This window comes from Dipodomys spectabilis, unplaced genomic scaffold (genome assembly GCF_019054845.1).
Source record: "Dipodomys spectabilis isolate Male_0828 unplaced genomic scaffold, ASM1905484v1 ptg000147l, whole genome shotgun sequence".
In the NCBI taxonomy this organism is placed as follows: domain Eukaryota; kingdom Metazoa; phylum Chordata; class Mammalia; order Rodentia; family Heteromyidae; genus Dipodomys; species Dipodomys spectabilis.
Genome location: NW_024870824.1, coordinates 16,370,686 through 16,391,643, shown reverse-complemented (window position 1 = coordinate 16,391,643; position 20,958 = coordinate 16,370,686). Strand labels below are relative to the sequence as shown.

Here is a 20,958-nt window from a genome sequence, read left to right as displayed (position 1 = left end):
TGAAAGTATAAACTGACAGTTTACATTTTTGCAGGCTAACATATCCTTGGTAATTTCTAAATATTTAAAGAAAATATGTGTTGCTTTATATTTTCTTTTACTTTTGTGGTAGTTACATACCTGTTCCCTTATATGAACTTTAAGACAAAGGAAAAGAAATACAATTTAGTATGTCGATTTTTATGCTTCTAATTAGATGAATCTATATTAATTTCCGTTCTTGTGTGTTATATGAAGATGGTATAGTATGAGTAATAAAAAAATTAAGGGTAGCACATGCCTAGAATTCCAGCACAGAAGGCTGAGTCAGGAGAATTGTGAGCTCTGGAACATCCTAGGTTGCCTTAGTAAGAACCCTGTCTCAAAAAAACAAAAAGAAAACAAAAAAAAAAAACAAGAGCAAGGCCACCAGTGGCTCATGACTGTAATCCTAGCTACTCAGGAGACTGAGATCTGAGAATCACAGTTCAAAGCCAGCTCAGATAGGAAATACCATGGGTCTCTTATCTCCAGTTAACCACACACACAAAAAAAAGCTGGAAGTGGAGCTGTTGCTGAAGCGTTAGAGCACTAGCCTTGAACAAAAGCTCAGGAACAGTGCCTGGGTCCTGAGTTCAACCCCTAGGACTAGCACCAAAAAAATAAAAAAGCATTACTGCTATGTAGTGTCTTATCTGTGTGTATCATTTCTCCCATACTGCTAAGCCTTATCAGGACTACCTTCTGTCCCTAGAATGGACATCAGAAATTCAGTTCTTGGGCTGGGAAGGTGGCTCAGTGGTAGAGCACTTACCTTGCATGCTCGAGGCCCTGGGTTCGATTCCTCAGCACCACGTAAGAAAAAAGCCGGAAGTGGTGCTGTGGCTCAAGTGGTAGAGTGCTAGTCTTGAGCTGAAGAGCTGAGGGACAGCGCCCAGGCCCAGAGTTCAGGCCCCACGACCGTAACCCCCACCCCCCCCCAAAAAAAAAAAGAAATTCAGTTCTTTTTATAACTGAATGTACTACTTTATAACAAAATATCTTCTACTGTACCTAGATTTTGTTGAGGAATGAGAACAGATGGGTGTTGTAAGGCCATTTAAATTTTCTGAACTTTTGAGCCCTCACTTCTATTTACTCATTCATTCACAGCTTTTCTTATAATTTGTAGCATAACCATTTAATAATTTATGTGGAAATTTATATTAAAATTTTGAACACTTTAAGTTTGTGAGGTAAAACTAACCTTAGTCCTTTTGGAAAGACAAGGAAATATCACCCCTGATTAGGAGAACAGTTGCTCTAAGTACTAAAAATGTAATAGTATTTTAGTGCCAGTACCAAGACTTGAACTCAGAGCTACACACTAGCATTTTTGCTCACAGCTGGCACTTTCCCACTTGACCGCCATCTCCCGTACAGCTTTTTTTGCTGTTTAATTGGGAATGGAGTCTCTCAGACTTTTCTGCCTTGAACTACTCTGCCTTCATGAATAACTAGGGTTGCAGGTAGGAGCAATCCCCACCCCCACCCCCACGACAGCAATATGTTCCTGGGAAAAATGATCTCAATTTATCAGATGTTATTAACTCATAATATCTATATACTTTGGTGGAAATAAGACTGCATTCTTTAAAAGAAGCACAAATCTTGGAAGTCTATGAAAAAGTAGTTTGACCCACCAAATAAATATGCCTCCGTTTGTGCATATGCAAACCTTGTTTAATACTGATTGTCCTCATTTGGTTCTGCCTTTTTACATCTTCACTGTGTTTTGTATCCTTGGTATCACATATTTAAAGTAAACACACTTCTGTTACATGCTTATGTTAATTTTAACTTGTACACAGCTATAGCTACTAAAGAAGTTTGATAGGTATCTGGAGGTTAATAACATCTTTAAGTAGTTAAAAAAAATTTTTTTTATTCCAAGTGGTTTTCCTCTCAGTTGTTTGCCTTTCTTGAAATGATTTCCTGATTTATATTCAGGTTTTATAAGAGAAGATTCTTATTTTTAGGAACTTCTAAATTGACTAATTCATTTTTAGGTTTGGTTTTACATTGAATATTAACATGCTTAGGAAGATAGTATTTATATTTCTGAGTTTTTTCTTTATTTTTATTTTTGGTTGGTTGTGGGGCTTGAACTCTGGGACTGGGCCCTGTCCATGAGCTCTTCAGCTCAAGGTGAGCATGCTCTAGCACTTGAGCCACAGCACCATTTCCAGTTTTCTGGTGGTTAATTGAAGATAAGAGTCTCATGGACTTTCATGCCTGGGCTGGCTTTGAACCACGATCCTTAGATCTTAGCTTCCTGAGTAGCTAGGTTACAGGCATGAGCCACCAGCACCCAGCTTTTTTGTTTCTTTTTAAATGTTATATCCAACTTAGAAGTGAAAGAACTGTAGTGATACTTTCTTTAAACCAATCTTCAATGGTGAGAAAATGCCTGGTTATTGAGATACAAGTGGAGCTATAGATTTGAAAGAAACTCACATGTAATCTTGTCACAGCTGTTCTCTTTTAAAATACTAATGGGAGCAATCCCATAAAATATCCCTACAGGAAACTTAAAGCAAAGGCTGAATATCCTTTTGCAATTTTATTGTTTTCAATATAATTGCAGAATTCTTAATCATAATTTTTTTTTGCTTAATAACTGTTTTTTGCTCACTTATTTATATATTGCACTGGTTTACACATTGAGAAATTTACAGTGTGAGTACTTCAGAAAACTGATTGTCCATTATTCCTAAAATAACTTGATTGCTTAGAAAGAGAGTTTGAGTTTGAACTTTCCTTATCTAGTACATTCTAGTAAGAATTTCTATTCTTAGAGTAGACCAAATAAAAATACTTTATTGTTGGCCTGGTTCTAAGTCCATTGTTACCATATAGAAGTAGTTCATATTGGGGCTGGGAAGGTGGCTCAGTGATAGAGTGCTTGCCTTGCATGCATGAAACCCTGGGTTCGATTCCTCAGCACCACATAAGCAAAAAGAAAAAAGCCGGAAGTGGCACTGTGGCTCAAGTGGCAGAGCTCTAGCCTTGAGCTGAAGAGCTGAGGGACAGTGCCCAGGCCCAGAGTTCAGGCCCCACGACCGGACCCAAAAAAAAAAAAAAAAAGAAGTAGTTCATATTGCCTGACTGAATTAAGTATTATTTATCCTCATCCTCCTTAAGAGAGATCAGAACTTATAAACCTAAATCCATAACTGGGCTTATTTTTTTTTTGAATCATTGCATGATGTGTTAGGTAAAATCATAGTATTGTAAGTTGTGGCAGAAGATTCCCAATAGCCTAATGAAGAGAAGAATCATTAAACTTAGGCATAGCTAGCAAAGAAACAGTAGTCTAGGGCCATATTCATATAATCGGGCCACCTAAACCTGTCCAGCTTGATCCTCATTACAAATAAAACTTTAATACAACGTGTAATAAGGTTGGGTTTTTTATTTGTTTGTTTTTAGTTGAAAATAGAGGGGTTACTAAGAAAAATTTAGCTAGGTTACAAGGATTCTCTTCCCTTGGTGCAATGTAGATAAAACTACTATTTTGTTATAAAGTGCAAATTTTGTTTTAACTTGCTTATTTAAACAGCTAGTTTATAAGCTACCTTAATTTAAATGCTCCTTGCTTTTTTTTTTTAAGATTTTTCCAGAAGTTCAGCTGAATTACATCAGTACAAAATAATAAAATGTAATGCCAAATGCTTCATTAAGTTATTTTTTTAAAGCCCTGATTTTATTGGCGATATCAGACTTTTAGGTTTCTGTTAATTTAAACGATAGGATTTTGTTATGCTAAAGAGCCCTTGGTAGGAAGGATAATTCAACATAGCTTTTGTGTAGATTCTGAAACACCGTTCTTGTTTACCAGTAGTGACAAAGTGTCAGATTTCATTATGTTATGTCAGACAGCGTTCTTGACAACTTTGTTGTCAGGCATATGCACATTTCTCCACTTAAAAACATAGACTCGGAGTGTATAATGGTAGGCCTATGAAATGCAAATAACAAAGATAAAACAGCAAGACTTAACTGTATGTTTTACTTGCTTACTGATGAGTAGTAAAAACTATTGTGTTGAATCTATTGATTATCTTGTTCTACTTATGATACTTTATTTTGATATAGTTGAATACTTAGGATACATGCCATTTAATAAATAAGAAAAAGATTTATTGCACAGGCTAGAAACCTAATGACTCTTTATTTCTCTTTTAAAGTTATTCCTTATTGATTTTGGTTTGGCCAAAAAGTACAGAGACAACAGGACAAGGCAACACATACCATACAGAGAAGATAAAAACCTCACTGGCACTGCTCGATATGCTAGTATCAACGCACATCTTGGTATTGAGCAGAGGTGAGTTTGAAAACATTTATTAGGTTTTTGCAATGCCTAAGAATGTCTCTTCTTTTGGCTGAGGATTTGAAGGATGCCTATTAATTGTTTTACTGCTTAGAAGCCAATTAAATGAGGTCCTTTGTTTTCTCATTGAAGGTTGTCTCTTTGAAATAGTGTGTCATGAAAAGTTAGAAAAAGAGTAAATGCTGTGGTGACAATTTTTCATTAGTCTCACTTCCTGTTACTTTTCCAGGTCTTTTTTGTTTTAAAGGGATAATAGTACATTTTGTTTTTCTTTTGGGCAGTTGTAGGGTTTGAATTCAGGGCCTGGGCTCTGTCCTTGAGCTCTTTTGCTCAAGGCTAGTACTCTGACACTTTAAGCCATATAGCTCCTTTTCTGTCTTTTGGATTTTGTGGGGTTGTTTTTTTGTTTTTGTTTTGTTTTGCGGTTGTAGCTTGAACTCTGGGCCTGGGTGCTATCCTTGAGCTCTTCAGCTCAAGGTGAGCGTTCTACCACTTGAGCCACAGCGCCACTTCCGGTTTTCTGGTGGTTAATTGGAGATAAGAGTCTCATGGACTTTCCTGCCCACACTGGCTTTGAACCAGATCTCAGTTTCCTGAGTAGCTAGGATTACAGGCGTGAGCCACCAGTACCCAGCTTTAAAAGTACATTCTTGAATAAGACATCAAATAAGTCTCTTATCTTCATATGGGAACCTTTTTTTTTTCCTGTGTATAATATTGACTTTTGTTTCCATAAGTGAGTTCTTAAAAGGACATTCTCTCTTCTAGTCGCCGAGATGATATGGAATCATTAGGATATGTCTTGATGTATTTTAATAGAACCAGTCTGCCATGGCAAGGACTAAAGGTAAATCAGACTCAGATTACTAGGATTTTGTTTTAGTTTAGTTTATTATGTATTTGGGGTGGGGGTTGGGGGGATGAACTCAGGCAGATGCTGTCCTGAAGCTTCATTTGCTCAAGGCTAGCCCTCTACCACTTGAGCTGCAGCTCTGTTTTGATTTTTTTTTTTTTTTTTTGAGTAGTTTATTAGAAATGATCATCTCATGGACTTTCCTGCCAGGGCTGACTTAAGTCATGATCCTTAGATCTCAGCTTCCTAAGTAACTAGGATTACAGGTGTGAGACACCAGTGCCCTGAGCCTTCTGGTTTTTTAATTTTTGAGATTAATTAGAGATGAGTCAATTTGTGGAAAATGTGTTCATTGAGTGGTACTAATTTGTACAATTGTTGGAACATTTTGTTTTTACTAACAAGAACTTTTGCTGTTTTAGTATTTGTTAATAAATCTTTATGATACAGAATTTAGTAGCTGTTTTTAAAAGCCTATTAGTCCTTTAAAGGAAAAAGCAATTATTGAATGGCTGTACTGAAATAATCAGTGTTCAGTTCTTGTGCAGATAAGTGTTATTCAATATGAATTTCTCCTTTTTTAACTCATCTTGAGTCACTAGTAGGGTATTATTTGTATATACAGTTAAACTATTAAGGTTTTTCTCCATAGTACTTACGGGATCTTTATGTTTAATTATTTTCTTCAGGCTGCAACAAAGAAACAAAAATATGAAAAGATTAGTGAAAAGAAGATGTCTACTCCTGTTGAAGTTTTATGTAAGGTAAATATGCTTAAGGAGTAATACTTTTTAAGTTTTATGTTTTGATTATTTTTATGTCTTTGGTTCGTTTTGTAATCTGTTTAAAAAATTAACAGCAGATAAACTTTTTGAAAGAAATTTATTCATCTATAGGAAAAAATAAATATTCTTGACTGTAAATATGGTTGAAATGGTACAACACTTGCAAATGCAAGTCCAAATCATATATTGGGGAGGGGAGATTGGGAGAAGAGAGAGAGGAATCCAAGTTGGGCATAGTAGTACAGTTTTCTCTGGAGCCTGAAATAGGAATATTCTCAGAAAGCAGAGGAGGGGAGAAAGGATGGAAGGGTACATATAAAGAAGAGTATAGAGTGGTCCCAAATAACAGTTTTCCAATAACAGAAAAATACAGAAGTCAGTTTGAGTCAGGCTCATTTATCAGAAATCTCAAGGTTCATTGAAAGGCAAATAGCTTTAGAATGGAGAAGTATTTGGATCCTAATAAATACGTATTATCTATCTCCTCCTTTGAAAGAGAGTTAAATGCTAGGTTTGGTACAGCATGCCTATTTCACAAGATTTGAGCTCAGGGACAGCTAGGCTTGTAAAAGGAGACCTTGTCTTAGAAAGAGAAACAAGGAGCCAGGTGCCCATGGCTCACTCCTGTAATCCTAGGTACTCAGGAGGTTGAGATCTGAGGATCCATGGTTCAAAGCCAGTCCAAGCAGGAAAAGTCGTGAGACTCTTATCTCCAGTTAACCACCAGAAAACTGGAAGTGGCTCTGTGGCTCAAGTGGTAGAACACTAACCTTGGTGAAGAGCTCAGACAGACCCAGAGTTTAAGAGGGAGAGAGGGGCTGGTGGGCCGGTCACTAGTAGCTAATGCCTTTATCCTAGCTACTTGAGACTGAGATCTAAGGATCCTGTTTTGAAGCCATCCCAGGCAGGAAAGCCTATGAAACTCCTATTTCTAATATCTGGCTCAAAAAGCCAGAAGTAGAGCTGTGATTCAAGTGGTAGAGTGCTAGCCTGGAGCACAGAAGCTCAGGGACAAGGCTCAGTCCCTAAGTTCAAGCCTTAGGGCCTGCACAGGTTAAAAAAGACAGGGGAAGAAGGAAAAATGTACATGTGGGCCTTTGAGTTACGCCAGTCTAGTCTCACTGACTTTCCTGCCGAAGCTGGCTTTCAACCATGATCCTCTGTTCTCAGCCTCCTGAGTAGCTAGGAGTACAGGTGTGAGCCACCAGCACCTGGCCTGTGAGTGAGACTTATCCTCCAGTAAACCACCAGAAAACAAGAAGAAGAGCTGTGGCTCAGCATGGTAGAGCACTATCCTTGAGTGAAAAACCTTAGGGACAGCGCCCAGGCCCTGAGTTCAAGCCTCAAGATGGGCAACAACAACAAAAAACAACCCACCTTCAGAGTGTAGCAGTACTATGCCCCATTCTTTGTCCTCATGTGACAAAGTTTGATTACAGCTCTCCATCTTGCCTTTGCCTTCAAATGATTAGAGTACTATACAGTAAACTAAAAACTGGTCTATCTGAATTATGCTGGGAACACATTGCTATAAGAAAAGGTTAGGTCTGTCTTCTATGAAGGTGTTGCATATAATGAGGTGAGTAGGATGATGAAATTTTAATTAAATCACACAATTATTTTGTTACCTTTATGCTAAGTATTAAAACACCCTACTGATTTCTATTTTATTTGCTTGTCACTACTTTTATTTTCCTGTCTCAAAAAAAGATTTCATTTGTTACTCTGTTTCAACACTGAACCTTTAGGGGTTTCCTGCAGAATTTGCCATGTACTTAAACTATTGTCGTGGACTGCGCTTCGAGGAAGCCCCGGATTACATGTACCTGAGGCAGCTATTTCGCATCCTTTTCAGGTCTGTCTTTATCAACTGTTTTTAATGACTAAATTCCAATAAAGGAAATTGCTTAGATCTACTGAATTTATCTGTTCGATAATTAAAGAATGTCTGGTATAAATAAAAATCCTAAATAACAGTTATTTGATATTGTCTTTATCCAGGAGTACAAATTTGCTTGAGATGGCTTTGATTTGAGCTACATAGATAGATCTTTTTGGGGGCTGGGAAGGTGGCTCAGTGGTAGAGTGCTTGCCTCGCATGCATGAGGCCCTGGGTTCAGTTCCTCAGCACCACATAAAACAGAAAAAGCCAGAAGTGGTGCTGTGGCTCAAGTGGTAGAGTGCTAGCCTTGAGCTAAAGAGCTCAGGGACTCCATCAGAGTTAAGGCCCCAGGACCGACAAAAAAAAGAAGAAAAAGAAAAACCTTTTTTCAAAATAGTTGTGATTCAGTTTAGATGATAGAACTTTCTAGTCCTGGTACAAAACCCTGTTTAGTGTACCAACTGTTAGATTGTATGTGGTAGAAAGAATTAAAGGAATCCTTTAGTACCAGAAAATGTGTCCCAGAGGACTACCAGCACCAGCATCTCTTTCTTTCTTTTTTTTGGGGGGGGGGGGGGTCCGGTCGTGGGGCCTGAACTCGGGGCCTGGGTGCTGTCCCTCAGCTCTTCAGCTCAAGGCTAGCGCACTACCACTTGAGCCACAGTGCCACTTCCGGCTTTCTTCTTTTTGCTTATGTGATCCTGAGGAATCGAACCCAGGGCCTTGAACATGCAAGGCAAGTGCTCTACCACTGAGCCACCTTCCCAGCCCTCTTTCTTAATTTCTAGTTTCATAATTAAAACTTCCAGTTTCTTATCTACTCTGGCTTGTAGGAAATATTTGTTAAGAATATTCTCCTGATATTTGACAGCTTGACTTCCGGTTCTAGTTCTTGCTGTCTTTTCATTCCTGGCCCTTTCAGGGAAATTGCAAAGTGGCCTATATTTGGAAATAGAAACATGTTTTTGCCTAGGAGAGGGTGAAAGGGGCACATGGGTGGAAGGAGAAAGGGTGAACAAATGCCATCCTTCTGTTTGACATACATAATGCAACAAGTGAACTTTAGGGTAGGGATAGGTTGGGGAAAATGAGGGAGAACAATGGGAAGGGGTGACATTGACCAAGAAACATTGTACTCAGGCCTTGACTTGTCACCTCTTTGTACAACTGCTGAATAATAAAATAAATCAAAGTGACCTGTATTTGAAAAGACCAGAGTGGTAACATCATTTTTCCTTGATCATAACGTGTAAAAATTGGAATTAATTCACTTGAGCAGTTTAAAAAGAAAAGGTTATCTATAGGGTGAGAATTTTTATAAGCTACCAGACTTGAAAAAAGGTGGTCATGTTCTAAAGGAATGCCCTCAGTGGAGTGGAGACAGCACCACCTACCTATACCTAGGAAATGCCAGACTCTTGAGTTCAAACTGCATTTCCCTACCCCACCCCCAGAAAAAAATGAGAAGGAATACATTCATTCACTATCTTTAAAAGTATGTCATGTTTTTAGTTAGACACAGTTTTGAAGGATTACATAATTTTTTTATTTTCCAGGACCCTGAACCACCAATATGACTACACATTTGATTGGACAATGTTAAAGCAGAAAGCCGCACAGCAGGCAGCCTCTTCCAGTGGGCAGGGTCAGCAGGCCCAAACCCCCACAGGCAAGCAAACTGACAAAACCAAGAGTAACATGAAAGGTTAGTAGCCAAGAACCAAGTGACGTTACAGGGAAAAAATTAAATACAAATTGGGTAATTCATTCATTTTTTTAACAGTGTTAGATCAAGGAGGTGGTTTTTAAAATACTTTTAAAAAATTGGCTGTATGGTTTAAAAAAAAAAAAAAAGACGTCCTTGGAAAATTTGACTACTAACTTTAAACCCAAATGTCCTTGTTCATATATATATGTATATATATTTGTATATACATATATGTGTGTATATTATTATATCATTTCTCTTGGGATTTTGGGTCATTTTAACAACTGCATCTTTTTTACTCATTCATTAACCCTTTCCAAAATAAATATTTGGTGTTGGGAATATGGTATTATCAATCAATCCAAAATCCTAGACCTAACACTTGTTGATTTTTAATGAATTTAGTTAAGCCATGGTATTTTGACTTTCTTTCAGACTAACAATGTTGAGGGTTTTTCCTTTCTGTTGGTTTTTTTTTTTTTTTTTTTGCATGTTAATGCTTTAGTATTTTAAATGAGTAATTGTGAGTGTGATCTAATTTCAAGAGGTGAGTCTGGCATTGTCCCCAAATGTTTGTATCTTCTCCATTGCAAGGAACCTCATTCATAGATGATCATTATAACTGCAAAAATCAGCTTATTGTTTTTGATCCTAAAGTTAATCTTTTACTTCTTAATTTAACTACAAAAAAAAAGTTGATTTCGAAATGATTTCTTTGAATTTCAGCTTTATTTTAAAATACATTGCAAACACCAAGCTATACTGGTTCAATATGGGATCAGTCCTTGCAAATTGAAGATAACTGGGGCAAATGCCATTAAACTGCTAGTCTGTTTTCTTTCTTTCTCTGGCAGTTGTAATATTTCTAAGGAGTAGAACTGTTAGGGAACAGCTCCATTCTTAACCACTGTTGCCATACAGTTCAACTCCCACTTTCACGTTTCTGCTTCTCTTTTCCCCTTTCTGGGGCTTTACCTCCTAATACCTGCCTGCTTTGTGCAAGTGGTGGGCAGGTAAGGTTTTGATTTTGTTTCTAATTATTTAATTTCTGAATGACTGCTTTAGTCTGAACTTGGTCTTCATAGATTAATTTTTGGTATATATTTTTAATGTATTACAATTTAAGAATAGAAGATCTCAGGATCTTTTCACAAAGTATAATTAACTGATGCTATCCTCATCCCAGCAGCTCATCTATTCGGAATGAAGTTGATAACTCTCTTCCACATTTCTGTGTTTAGGGATGGTTCAGAGTTAATCTTTAATATAGGAGGAGGGGTTTCTTAGATGATTAGGCTTTAATCTTAGCGCAAACACTGATGCTTTCCAGTGTTCTGCCTCTGCATCTAAATTGGAATTTAATTTTCACTCTTGATTGTTTTAATCATTGTATAACTTAGTATAGTGCCAAAAAGCTCATCATGAGGTGCAATGTTACTGAGAAAATGTTCCCACAATCTAGATAACACAGAATAGAGTCTCAAACCTCAAGACTTCTTGTTACACTGGACACATACATAGTTCATTTGATTTTTTTCGTAAAATGAAAATAACTTTTGCCTAAAGCTAGCTGGGATAATAGGATTGTCATGAGTTGCAGTTTCTAGAGCTAAAATTAGATTGAAATCTCATCTGTCTTAGAACATCTTACTTCAGGCATTCAGCAGCCTTCAGAAAGAATTATGAAGTTTCATTGTTGATTTACTATGTGTGTCTTAATAAACAAGCAGAATTTTTATCCTGCCTTATTTAGGTCTTAAAGATGAGAAGTTGGATCCACTGAGTTAGAATGTTCCCTTGAAAAAGAAAAATTGTAATTAAACATAAGTTTGATCCTTATTTTTGCATTGTACCTATTTTTTTTATAAAAGTAACTTGAAATGTTATAACATCTAATTACATATGACACAGGGCTGTTAAAAATTACTACATGAACATGGACTTGTATAGTTCCGAAAAATTAGATTTTTTTTTTTCAGCACATAATTACCTGTCATTGACTACTCTCAAAGATGATGTCCAAGGCATGTGTGCTTGTAGTTCCATTTACTTAGGAGGCTGAGGCAGGTAGATCATTTGGCCCTAGGAGTTGAAGGCCAGTCTGGGAAATCTATGGGAACACCTACATATAAACCCTCATCTCAAAAAAAAAGAAATAGATCAATTACTCTACATTTTTACTAAAGTATTGCTTGCTACTAAAATAAGCCACTCTACAGAATGCCAGCAGTAAAACTGTTTCTACTCTGGTATCTTGAAAACTTTTTTTGGTAATGTATCTAAGTTAGTGCTCAGCTATCCTAGTAAGCTGAAATAGAAGATCCTGAGTCCAGTATCTAAGAAAGGCTATATAAAAAAGCATATTTACTTTGTATCTGCATTTGTGATAACAACACTATATTACATCTTCCTAGTTCTTTAATCTCTGTAATGTCCACTTAGCAAGTGTGAGGCCAAGAAAGGCCAAGAAATAAAATAATTTTTAAAATGTGTTTTTGTGTGTGTGTATATATGTATATATACACACACACATATGTATACTTTCTTCCTTCAAAAATTAAGGAATCTTAATGCACTCTATTCACAGATTGGTTTATTTGGCTAATAGGAGCTTTGTTACATGATAGTAGATTTTTGTCCTGATTACTTTCAATTCATTCATTTAATGTTCATTGTGATATATACTAGCTTTTCAATACCCAAGTACTATGAAATTTTACTTACTTGTTTTTAATCATGTTAATTATATATATAATTCATACTTAGCCACTGTTCTAGATCTATTCTCTTTTCTTTACATGCCAAGTACTTTCAGCCACTTTTCAGGATTGAGGGCAGGCTCAACTGGTAAAGCACCAGTCTAGCAAGCACAGATTCTGAGTTGAATTGGGGAGCAGGGGGGAGGTAGAGAAATCATTTTAGACATTTAGAATCCAGTTATGGTCAAATGCTGGTGCTCATGCCTATAAACCCTAGCTACTTAGGAGGCTGAGATCTGAGGCTCACAGCTTGAAGCTAGCCTAACATTAAAAGTTCAGGCGACTTTAATAAAAAGTTCAATTAATAGGCAAAAAGCCAGAAGTAGAGGTGTGATTCAAGTGATAGAGCACCAACCTTCAGCAAAAAGGCCAAGCAAGAATGAAAAGCCCTGAGTTCAAGCCCCAGTACATGCATGCAAATAAATCTAGTTAATGGTGGAACATAAGAGATTGATGCTGGTGGACTGTGAGTTCAAGGCAACCTAGGTCTACATGAGACTGTCTCAATAAAACAAAGAATAAACTAATTTCTTTAGTTGTTGTCAAGGTCAGGGGAGAATTTCAGGAACACTAAAGCCAAAGACAAATCCTCACATAGTAATTCTACACTTTGCTACTGTCACCAACTTGCTCACCATCCCAGCCAGTGTATTAACTACCCTGAGTGGATGTCAAAATTATTGGCATAAAAAAGATTAGAAATATTTTCCCATCTTGTCATATCTATGGTCTTCCTCTAATAACCTGCCAGTGTTTACTTGGCTTCACCTATCATTTATGTCAAGCTTAATTTTTTCTGATCTCAATAATTGCTGCCGAGAACATACCTGATAGTCAGCAGCATACTCAGATCATAGGCGAACACCTTAACGTACTTGGGAGAGACTGGTCTGTTCGGAGAAGTACCAGGACACCACATCTTGCTGAAATCTTGACTTTATGGCAGCTTTTAATTTAACTATGGACAGTAAAGCTGGAAAGAAAAATGATTCAACAGGAAATGAAGATTGAGAGTCCAAGAGTTGATTTGAGGTGATCTGGAGCCTGTGTTTTCAAACTTGCTGCATCTGTAAGAACTTTTCAGCTTGTCAAATTGTCTGGATGATACGACTTGACAGCTGTCAGAGAACCCAGAAGAATAACTGTTGCTGTGCCTCCCTGCTCTGCAGACCTAATACAGACCATCTACCAGTTGGAGAAGGATTCATTTGGAACAGGTATTTTATTTTGTTATTTTGTGTGTGTGTTTGCCAGGCCTGGGCTTGAACTCAGGGTCTGGACACCGTCCCTGAGCTTCTTTGGCTCAGCTTCTTTGAGCCACAGTGCCACTTCTCCAGCCTTTCTCGGTTTATTGGAAATAAAAGTCTCAGACTTTGCTGCCCAGGCTACCTTCAAACTGCAATCCCTAGTTTTATCCTCCTGAGTAGCTAGATTACAGGAGTGAGCCACCAGCACCTGTCTTGGAATAGATGTTTTAAGAATAAACAACCTAGCTAGGCACCAGTAGCTTGCACCTGTAATCCTAACTACTCAGGAGACTGAGATCTGAGGATCTCGGTTCAAAGCCAGCCTGGGCAGGAAAGTCCGTTAAGACTTATCTGTAGTTAACCACCAGAAAACCGGAAGTGGTACTGTGGCTCAAGTGTTAGAGCGCTCTCCTTGAGCTGAAATGCTGAGGGACAGTGCCCAGGCCCAGAATTCAAGACCCATGGCCAACCAAAAGAAGAAAAAAAAAAAGAATCAGCAACCTCCTAAATCTATTGGAGAATAAATTGTAAATAAGGCTGACAAAGTAATTCAAACTGTCTTTGGTACAGTTTAGGGATAATCAGTACCTTTTATACTTCAATTTATCAATTATTTGTAGTGATCTGTTTCTTATATCTTTCACAATATTTTTAGTTTCTTTTGGGAAGAAAGTTATTGTAAAGTTTCTGGTTGGGTGTTTGGTTATTTTTGGTTTTTTTTTTTCCTTTAACTTTATATATTCCCATTCTGGTTCAGGCTCCAAGCATGTTTTTGTAATCAAAAGCCTGGTTTAGAGACTCATACCTGTAATCCTACCTACTCCAGAGGTGGAGATCTTCTAAGCTACTCAAGTGATTGAGATTGGGAGAATCTCAGTTCAAGGACAGCCTACGCAAAAAGTTGACCCCACATCAACCAATTTAAAAAATGGGCATGTGGTAGTGGTATGCACTTGTCATCCCATCTACATGGGAAGGGCAAATAGGAAAATATAAATAAGAAGATTCTGTGCAGACTAGCAAAAAGAGATTCTTTCTCAAAAACAGAACAGAAAGGGACAGAGGCATGAGTCAAGCAACAGCAATCTTAAAACCTTGAGTTCAAACTACAGAATTTTACTTCAAGATAAATAAATTTAAATGATATATAATGGATATTCAAAATGAATTTCAAATGCTCACCCCAAATTTGTAAGCCATACTGCGATATAACTGTTCTTTTTTTTTTTTCTTCCATTGGATACATTTGAAGTGAATTTTCAAATAAAATATACTGGGCTCCTCAAATCCTAATACTAAAAAATGAATCTTTTCTATTGAAAGATAGAGAACATTGTTGTTTGGGTTGGTTTTTGTTTTTTTATCTGTCATGGGTCTTGAACTCTGGGCCTGGGTGTTGTCCCTGAGCTAACTCTCTATCACTTGCCACAGCGCCACTTCCAGTTTTCAGTAGATAAGAGTCTCAGGGACTTTCCTGCCTGGGCTGGCTTTGAACTGTGTTCCTCAGATCACAGTCTCCTGAGTAGCTAGGATTACAGGCGTGAGCCACCAGCGCTGGGCTTGTTTTTTTTTTTTTTTTTTTTTTTAAGCACTTTTTCCTAGTTGAAAATTGGGAAAAAAATTTAAATGTAACTGTTAACTCCTAATAACACATTGATTCTCCAACTTCTCCCCCACTCTCTCTTTTTAGGAACAATAGGATTTATGATATGACTGAAGTTGCATTCTTGAACTTTTTGAAGTCCCAAGATACCATTCTTTCTGCAAGATAGAAGTCAAAGACTAAAGCACACTGGGGAAAAGAATGCTTATTAATACTTGAAGATTGAATCTTGAATATTTGCTGAACATGTCAAGCCTTTTGCTTCTTCAATAACATTGTAGGACAGTGAAGTATTCTACCATTGACTCCCTGAAGAGCTAATCTGGATTTGGCTGCTGTTTCCTACCAGGAATATTGTTAATCTGGCCTTTAACAATCCCATAATTAATTATAATCACTAACTGACCCAACAACTCTGAACAGATACAAGTCTTATCCAGAACTTCCCTATAATTCAAGACAGGAAAGTTTTCTAATATTTTCTTGAACAATGTAACTTATATTTCTTTTTTCAGTTTGTTAGTGCCTATGATTTTCACTTAAAAAACCACTTGGTGTAATAGTCAATGTAGTCATGTTATTCACTGTAATGGTAAATGATAAAACACACAGGTTCAGTAGTTGTGAAAACATGTTTTTTATTTTTTATGTAAAGATAATTGAGTATAACTTGAACCCAGTCTTAATGGGATATGGGTTATTTCTGTTTAGTTCAGTGCTTCTTTCTTGTTTCTCTTTTATTATTGAGTAGTTGTATCAAAGGGTTATAATTCCATGTCCATAACTTGCCTAGTTTCTTAACCTATAAAATTGGAGTCTACTCTCAAAATGGTTTCGATTTTTAAATTTAATGGACTTGACAGTCTTTAAATACCTATTCTTATTAGGCACCATAGAAAGAGAAGAAAAGCATTTGAAGCTTTGTCCTCAAGGCTTAATACAATGCATTTGACTGAAGATGACTTTTCTGTCTCCAAAGAAAAAGTTCCTAGTTAACTAGTGAGAAAAATTACAAGAAATAGTATAAATAGTATTTATCATGTGACACTCAAAGAAGATGTTGTATCAAGTATTTGAGAAGAAAAAGAAGCCATGAATGATGAAAACATCTAAGGAACTTAGGAAAAAGCTGAAGTTGCAGTTAGATCTCTTGTATAAGTTTGGAATGATTAGACAAAAGGGGCATTAATAGCAGAGTGGCTATATGTGAGAGAAGTTTGCTTACAATATTAACAGTTCTTAAGAAAAATCATTTCTTTGCATTATACAGCAGCTCTTACTACTTTCTGGGTTCCTATATTCAAATATGCCTTGATGATGAAGTTGTAGGGTATGCTTGTGAAATAAGAGGGACTTGTATACAATGGGGAAGGACATGAAGTAAATAAAACCAAGATATCACTTTTCATTTTTCTAACTAGTGATGAAATTTTAATCTTCTTAATGCAGCAGTGGAAATAAAGAAGTTTCAAAAGTATTTCTGTACAGAAATATAGTGCAACAACTCAGGGTTGTGCTTTGAAAACGTTACAGATTGCCATTGGTTCCTAATTTATATCAGAAATAATGTACATAAAAGTCCATGTTCATAGTAGTGACTTACTCTAGTTAGTAGGTAAAACATTTCCAAGTTTTAAAAATACCATCTAGCAAACAATTCTATTTGAGTTCAACTTTAATTATCTTGAGAATTCTATGTAGAGACTTTAATTCAGTGTAGTAAACTACTTACTCATTCTTTCTAATCAGAATCAGAAAAAAAAATGTTTTATTTATAAATTCATGGTTTTCTAGCTCAGAATTTTAACATTCTTTTTTCTGTTTTGATTTTTTTTAATAGGTTTCTAAGCATGAATTGAGGAGCAAAAGAAGCAGAGCAGATGATCGGAGCAGCAATTGTTTCTCCCCAAATCTAGAAATTTTAGTTCATATGTACACTAGCCAGTGGTTATGGACAACCATTTACTTGGTGTAAAGAACTTAATTTCAGTATAAACTGGCTCCGGGCAGCATTGGTGATGCTATGTCCTGAGTTGTAGCCGCTGTAATTGTGAATATTAACTGAGATAGTGAAACATGGTGTCTGGTTTTCTATTGCATTTTTTCAAGTGGAAAAGTTAACTAAATGGTTGACACACACAAATTGGTGGAGAAATTGTGCATATGCCAATCTTTTGTTAAAACCTTTTATTTTGAACTATACTGCTTTGAGATCTCATTTCAGAAGAACGGCATGAACAGTCTTCAGCCACAGTTGTGATGGTTGTAAATGCTCACAATTGTGCATTCTTAGGGTGTCCATCGCTGCGGTTTGCAAGTTGTTCACTTAAAACATTCTTTCAGTGGTTGGCTTCTTGTTTGCAAGCCAGCTGACATGGTAGCAACCAAAGATTCCAGTGTTTGAGCATATGAAAGACTCTGCCTGCTTACCTGTGCTAGAAATAACAGCATCTAAAGTGAAGACTTAAGAAAACTTAGTGACTACTAGATTATCCTTAGGATTCTGCATTAACTCTATAATGTTCTTGGTATTAAAAAAACAAAAAGCATATTTGTCACAGAAATTTAGTTAACATCTTACAACTGAACATGTATGTATGTTGCTTAGATAAATGTAATCACTGTAAACATCTATATGATCGGGATTTTGTTTTTATTTTGAAATGGGAGCTTTTTTGTTTACAAGTTCATTAAAAACTAAAAACTGTTTCTGAGATTTTTTTAAGGAACAACAAAATGCCTTGCTGACTATGAAGTAAAAGTGTCCCCATATTTTGATAGATTAATTCAAGCCATTTGTTCCATGATATTCTTTTGCAAGCTGGTCAAGCTTTAGTGTGTAAATTCTCATTTTTAATGTTTTTTTTTTTCTTTTAGTCTAAAGGGAAAAGGCATTCTTTCACTCTTTTTTTAATGACTAGCAGGCACAGTACTTAGTACTGCAGCTGCTGGAAATTGGCATTGTAACTTCTGCTGCTACTGATGAGCAGCTGGACTGATTTTGAAAAAGAATTAAAAGCGTTAAAGGGTTTAACTAGAGAATATTTTTCTTTGAAGTACTTGTGAAATGGCTGTAAGCAGTAGACTTATCCCCTGGACAGTGTCCTCTGTGTGAAGTTCAAGTGGTTGTTGACCCTATAGCCCCAACCCGCTTCTATAGGTCCCCTGTGTGTGCGTGTGTGCTTCCTCTCAGTCTTACTGTGTACTCTTTCTGATCGAAAAGAAAGGAAAACTTATTGACAATAACTCTTATCAAATAGTGTAACTTATTCATTTATAGCATGTCAGGATAAATTAAAAGAACATTTGTCTGAAAATGTTGCCAGGAGCCTATTGTGTAAATGTAGGTATTTTGTCAAATAACCTTGAAAACACTGTAAAATGATGTGTTTGGTCAGATGGTGTCGGTTCAATTTGTTTTGTTTGTTTTGTTTTTTTTTTTCTAAATTTGAAATCCACTTTAGCAATAATTTCATGATTGCCACATTCTGCCATTAAAGGATATGTTAGTACTATAATAACTGAAGAAAACTGAGTTAAGTCTGAACTTCGGGGGTAGGCAGCTGCTTTGTTTCTTTTCTAACCATCCTGTCAGTTAAGGTATTTGTTGACAAATAAACCCTTTGATACTTTTAGCCAGAAGTCAGTCTCATAAAGCTATTTTTCAGTATAGTTTGTGTAAAATAAAACTTTCGCCTTGGTGGTAACTTTTCCTAGCTGAACTCCCTCTAGCAAGATATTTTCCAGTGCTTTTATTTACTATGCACTTAGACTATGCACTTTTTCTGAAATATTTTTGTAACACGTTTTTGTATTTTTGCCATTTGAAAAAGTTGTATGGTGTAGTTGGTTTGTAATTAAGTTGCAGATTTAAAACCGCTGTCAGCTTTGTAAATCCAGATGCAGGCTTCTTGTCCTGGTATATTGTCCTTCCATCTGCAGTTGAAGCTGGAAATCCCATTGATCCTCTAGCTACCATTCATTTTCTTCACAGTTCACAAAAGAAGAATGTGAAATTCAGTGAATGTTGTTAACAATCCTGTCGGGAGATGAATCTCACTTCACCAAAATTAAATTATGTTTTTCCACTAAAATGATACAAGTTGAAGACACATCACTCTGACATTGGAAGACCTCACTACTAAAGGCTCCACAGTGGCTTATTCGGCTGAACTCTAGGTTACCCTCTTTAATTTGTTTGCCCATTGGGAGGGGGGGGAGTCACTTTTTTTTGTTTTTGGTGTTTTTGTTTTTGTTTTTTTCTTTCCATTGTTGGGAGATGGCCATTCTATCATTGTTGAATGTCTGTTTGGGGAAGGTATAACGAGAAAATAAAAAAGAATATATGAAGGGAGAGACTGGTTATCTCCTCCCAAATGCTTGTGCTTATAACTACTATAACCTACAAACAGATATTTGGAGTCATGCTTTTACAACAGTTTCCCGTCTACATATTTTTTTACTAAGGGGTTTCACTACTACTGACTGGGCCTTTCCATGTTAATAATATTAAATGTTTCAAGCAGAACATACTGTAATGCTGTAAACTTAATTCCATAACAGAAGTAAGTCTAAGGATGTTAGGATCTAGTGAGCAAATTTTCCCTAAAATTTGTAGACATGCCAAGAACACTTACTTTTTAGAATGAGCAATGAAGAATTTCCTAAGGCCTGGCCTAGACATTTTTCGCCCAGCTGAAAATTAAGCAGTGCTCAATGTAGGTGAACTTGAGTTGTGGCTCCTTCCCAGCTAATCTGGAACACTTAGGCTTTTTTTGAGCCAAACTGGTATGTAATAATATTCTGGGTTCTTTGCCAGTTCTTAAACCGTCATGGACATCAGACCAGGATGCCTCTGTGACATGTAGCAAAGAAATGTGAACAAGCAGCTTGTTCAAGGTGTGCCATCCTTAGCCCAGAGCCCTGCAGATGCCACACGAGTGCTTGTTCTGCCACCAACTCCCACCCAGGAAGCATTACTCTACTAACATGTTTTCAGTGACTTCTGGGGAGTTTTGATTTAATACAGTTCTTAACTCTGGTGGGGGTTTCATTGGTTTTTCTGTGTTAAGAGATTGAACCAGGCATTATGTATACTAAGCTAAGTGTTCCTGCTGAGCCATGCTTTCGAGTACTTACAAAGTTGCTAAGATGGCAGTGAATCAAATGTGAGATTAATCAAAGTAGTCTGCATTTTGTTTTAATCAAAACAGTATATTGAAGCACAGTGGCTTATTCCTGAAGTGACTTATAGACTTTTTTTTTAGGATAGTGAAAAGTAGAATGTGAAAGCAGCCAGATAGGTGCTGGAAGCTCACACCTGTAAGCTTAGCTTGTTCAGACTGATCTGAGGATCAGTGTTTAAAGCCAACATAGACGGCAAAGTCTCTGAAACATTTCTCCAATTAACCACCAAAAAGCTAGAAGTGGAGCTGTCGCTTAGTTGGCTGAACTCTAACCTTGATGGAAAAAAAGAAAAAGCTAAGTGCTAGGCCCAGCATTCAAGCCCCAATACTGGTGCATACGTGAGCACACAATTAACATACACATACAAAAAGAGTTGTCCTAGAAAACCACTAAAGGCAATGTTTTTCAGGCCTAGGAGAAGGAAAGAAAATGAGCCTGGAATAGCATTTTGTGCCAGAAAGGTAATCTTTTTTAGGAAAATTAAAAATGCATGTATTGAGCTTAGGCAGGGCAGAGCCCTACCAGGCAAATGAATGTACTGAAGTAAGCAGTGTTTTTGCTGGGGGATATTGTATTTTAG

The 20,958-nt window shown here is 36.8% G+C and overlaps 1 protein-coding gene across 4 annotated transcripts in view; it reads left to right on the top strand.

Moving 5' to 3' along the window:
* Csnk1a1 (casein kinase 1 alpha 1) overlaps positions 1–19,583 on the top strand; it is a 47,077-nt gene extending 27,494 nt beyond the window's left edge. For 2 of the 4 annotated variants that reach the window (XM_042692135.1, XM_042692137.1), the window contains 6 exons: positions 4,209–4,348; positions 5,123–5,201; positions 5,897–5,971; positions 7,741–7,847; positions 9,431–9,543; positions 17,032–19,583. In XM_042692135.1, coding sequence (XP_042548069.1) covers positions 4,209–4,348; positions 5,123–5,201; positions 5,897–5,971; positions 7,741–7,847; positions 9,431–9,543; positions 17,032–17,039 — 522 coding nt within the window. In that variant the 3' untranslated portion in view covers positions 17,040–19,583. Of the gene's footprint in view, positions 1–4,208; positions 4,349–5,122; positions 5,202–5,896; positions 5,972–7,740; positions 7,848–9,430; positions 9,580–17,031 lie in introns of all 4 variants that reach the window. The other 2 variants (XM_042692134.1, XM_042692136.1) reach the window with 1 other exon arrangement.
* The last annotated feature ends 1,375 nt before the right edge of the window (positions 19,584–20,958 follow it).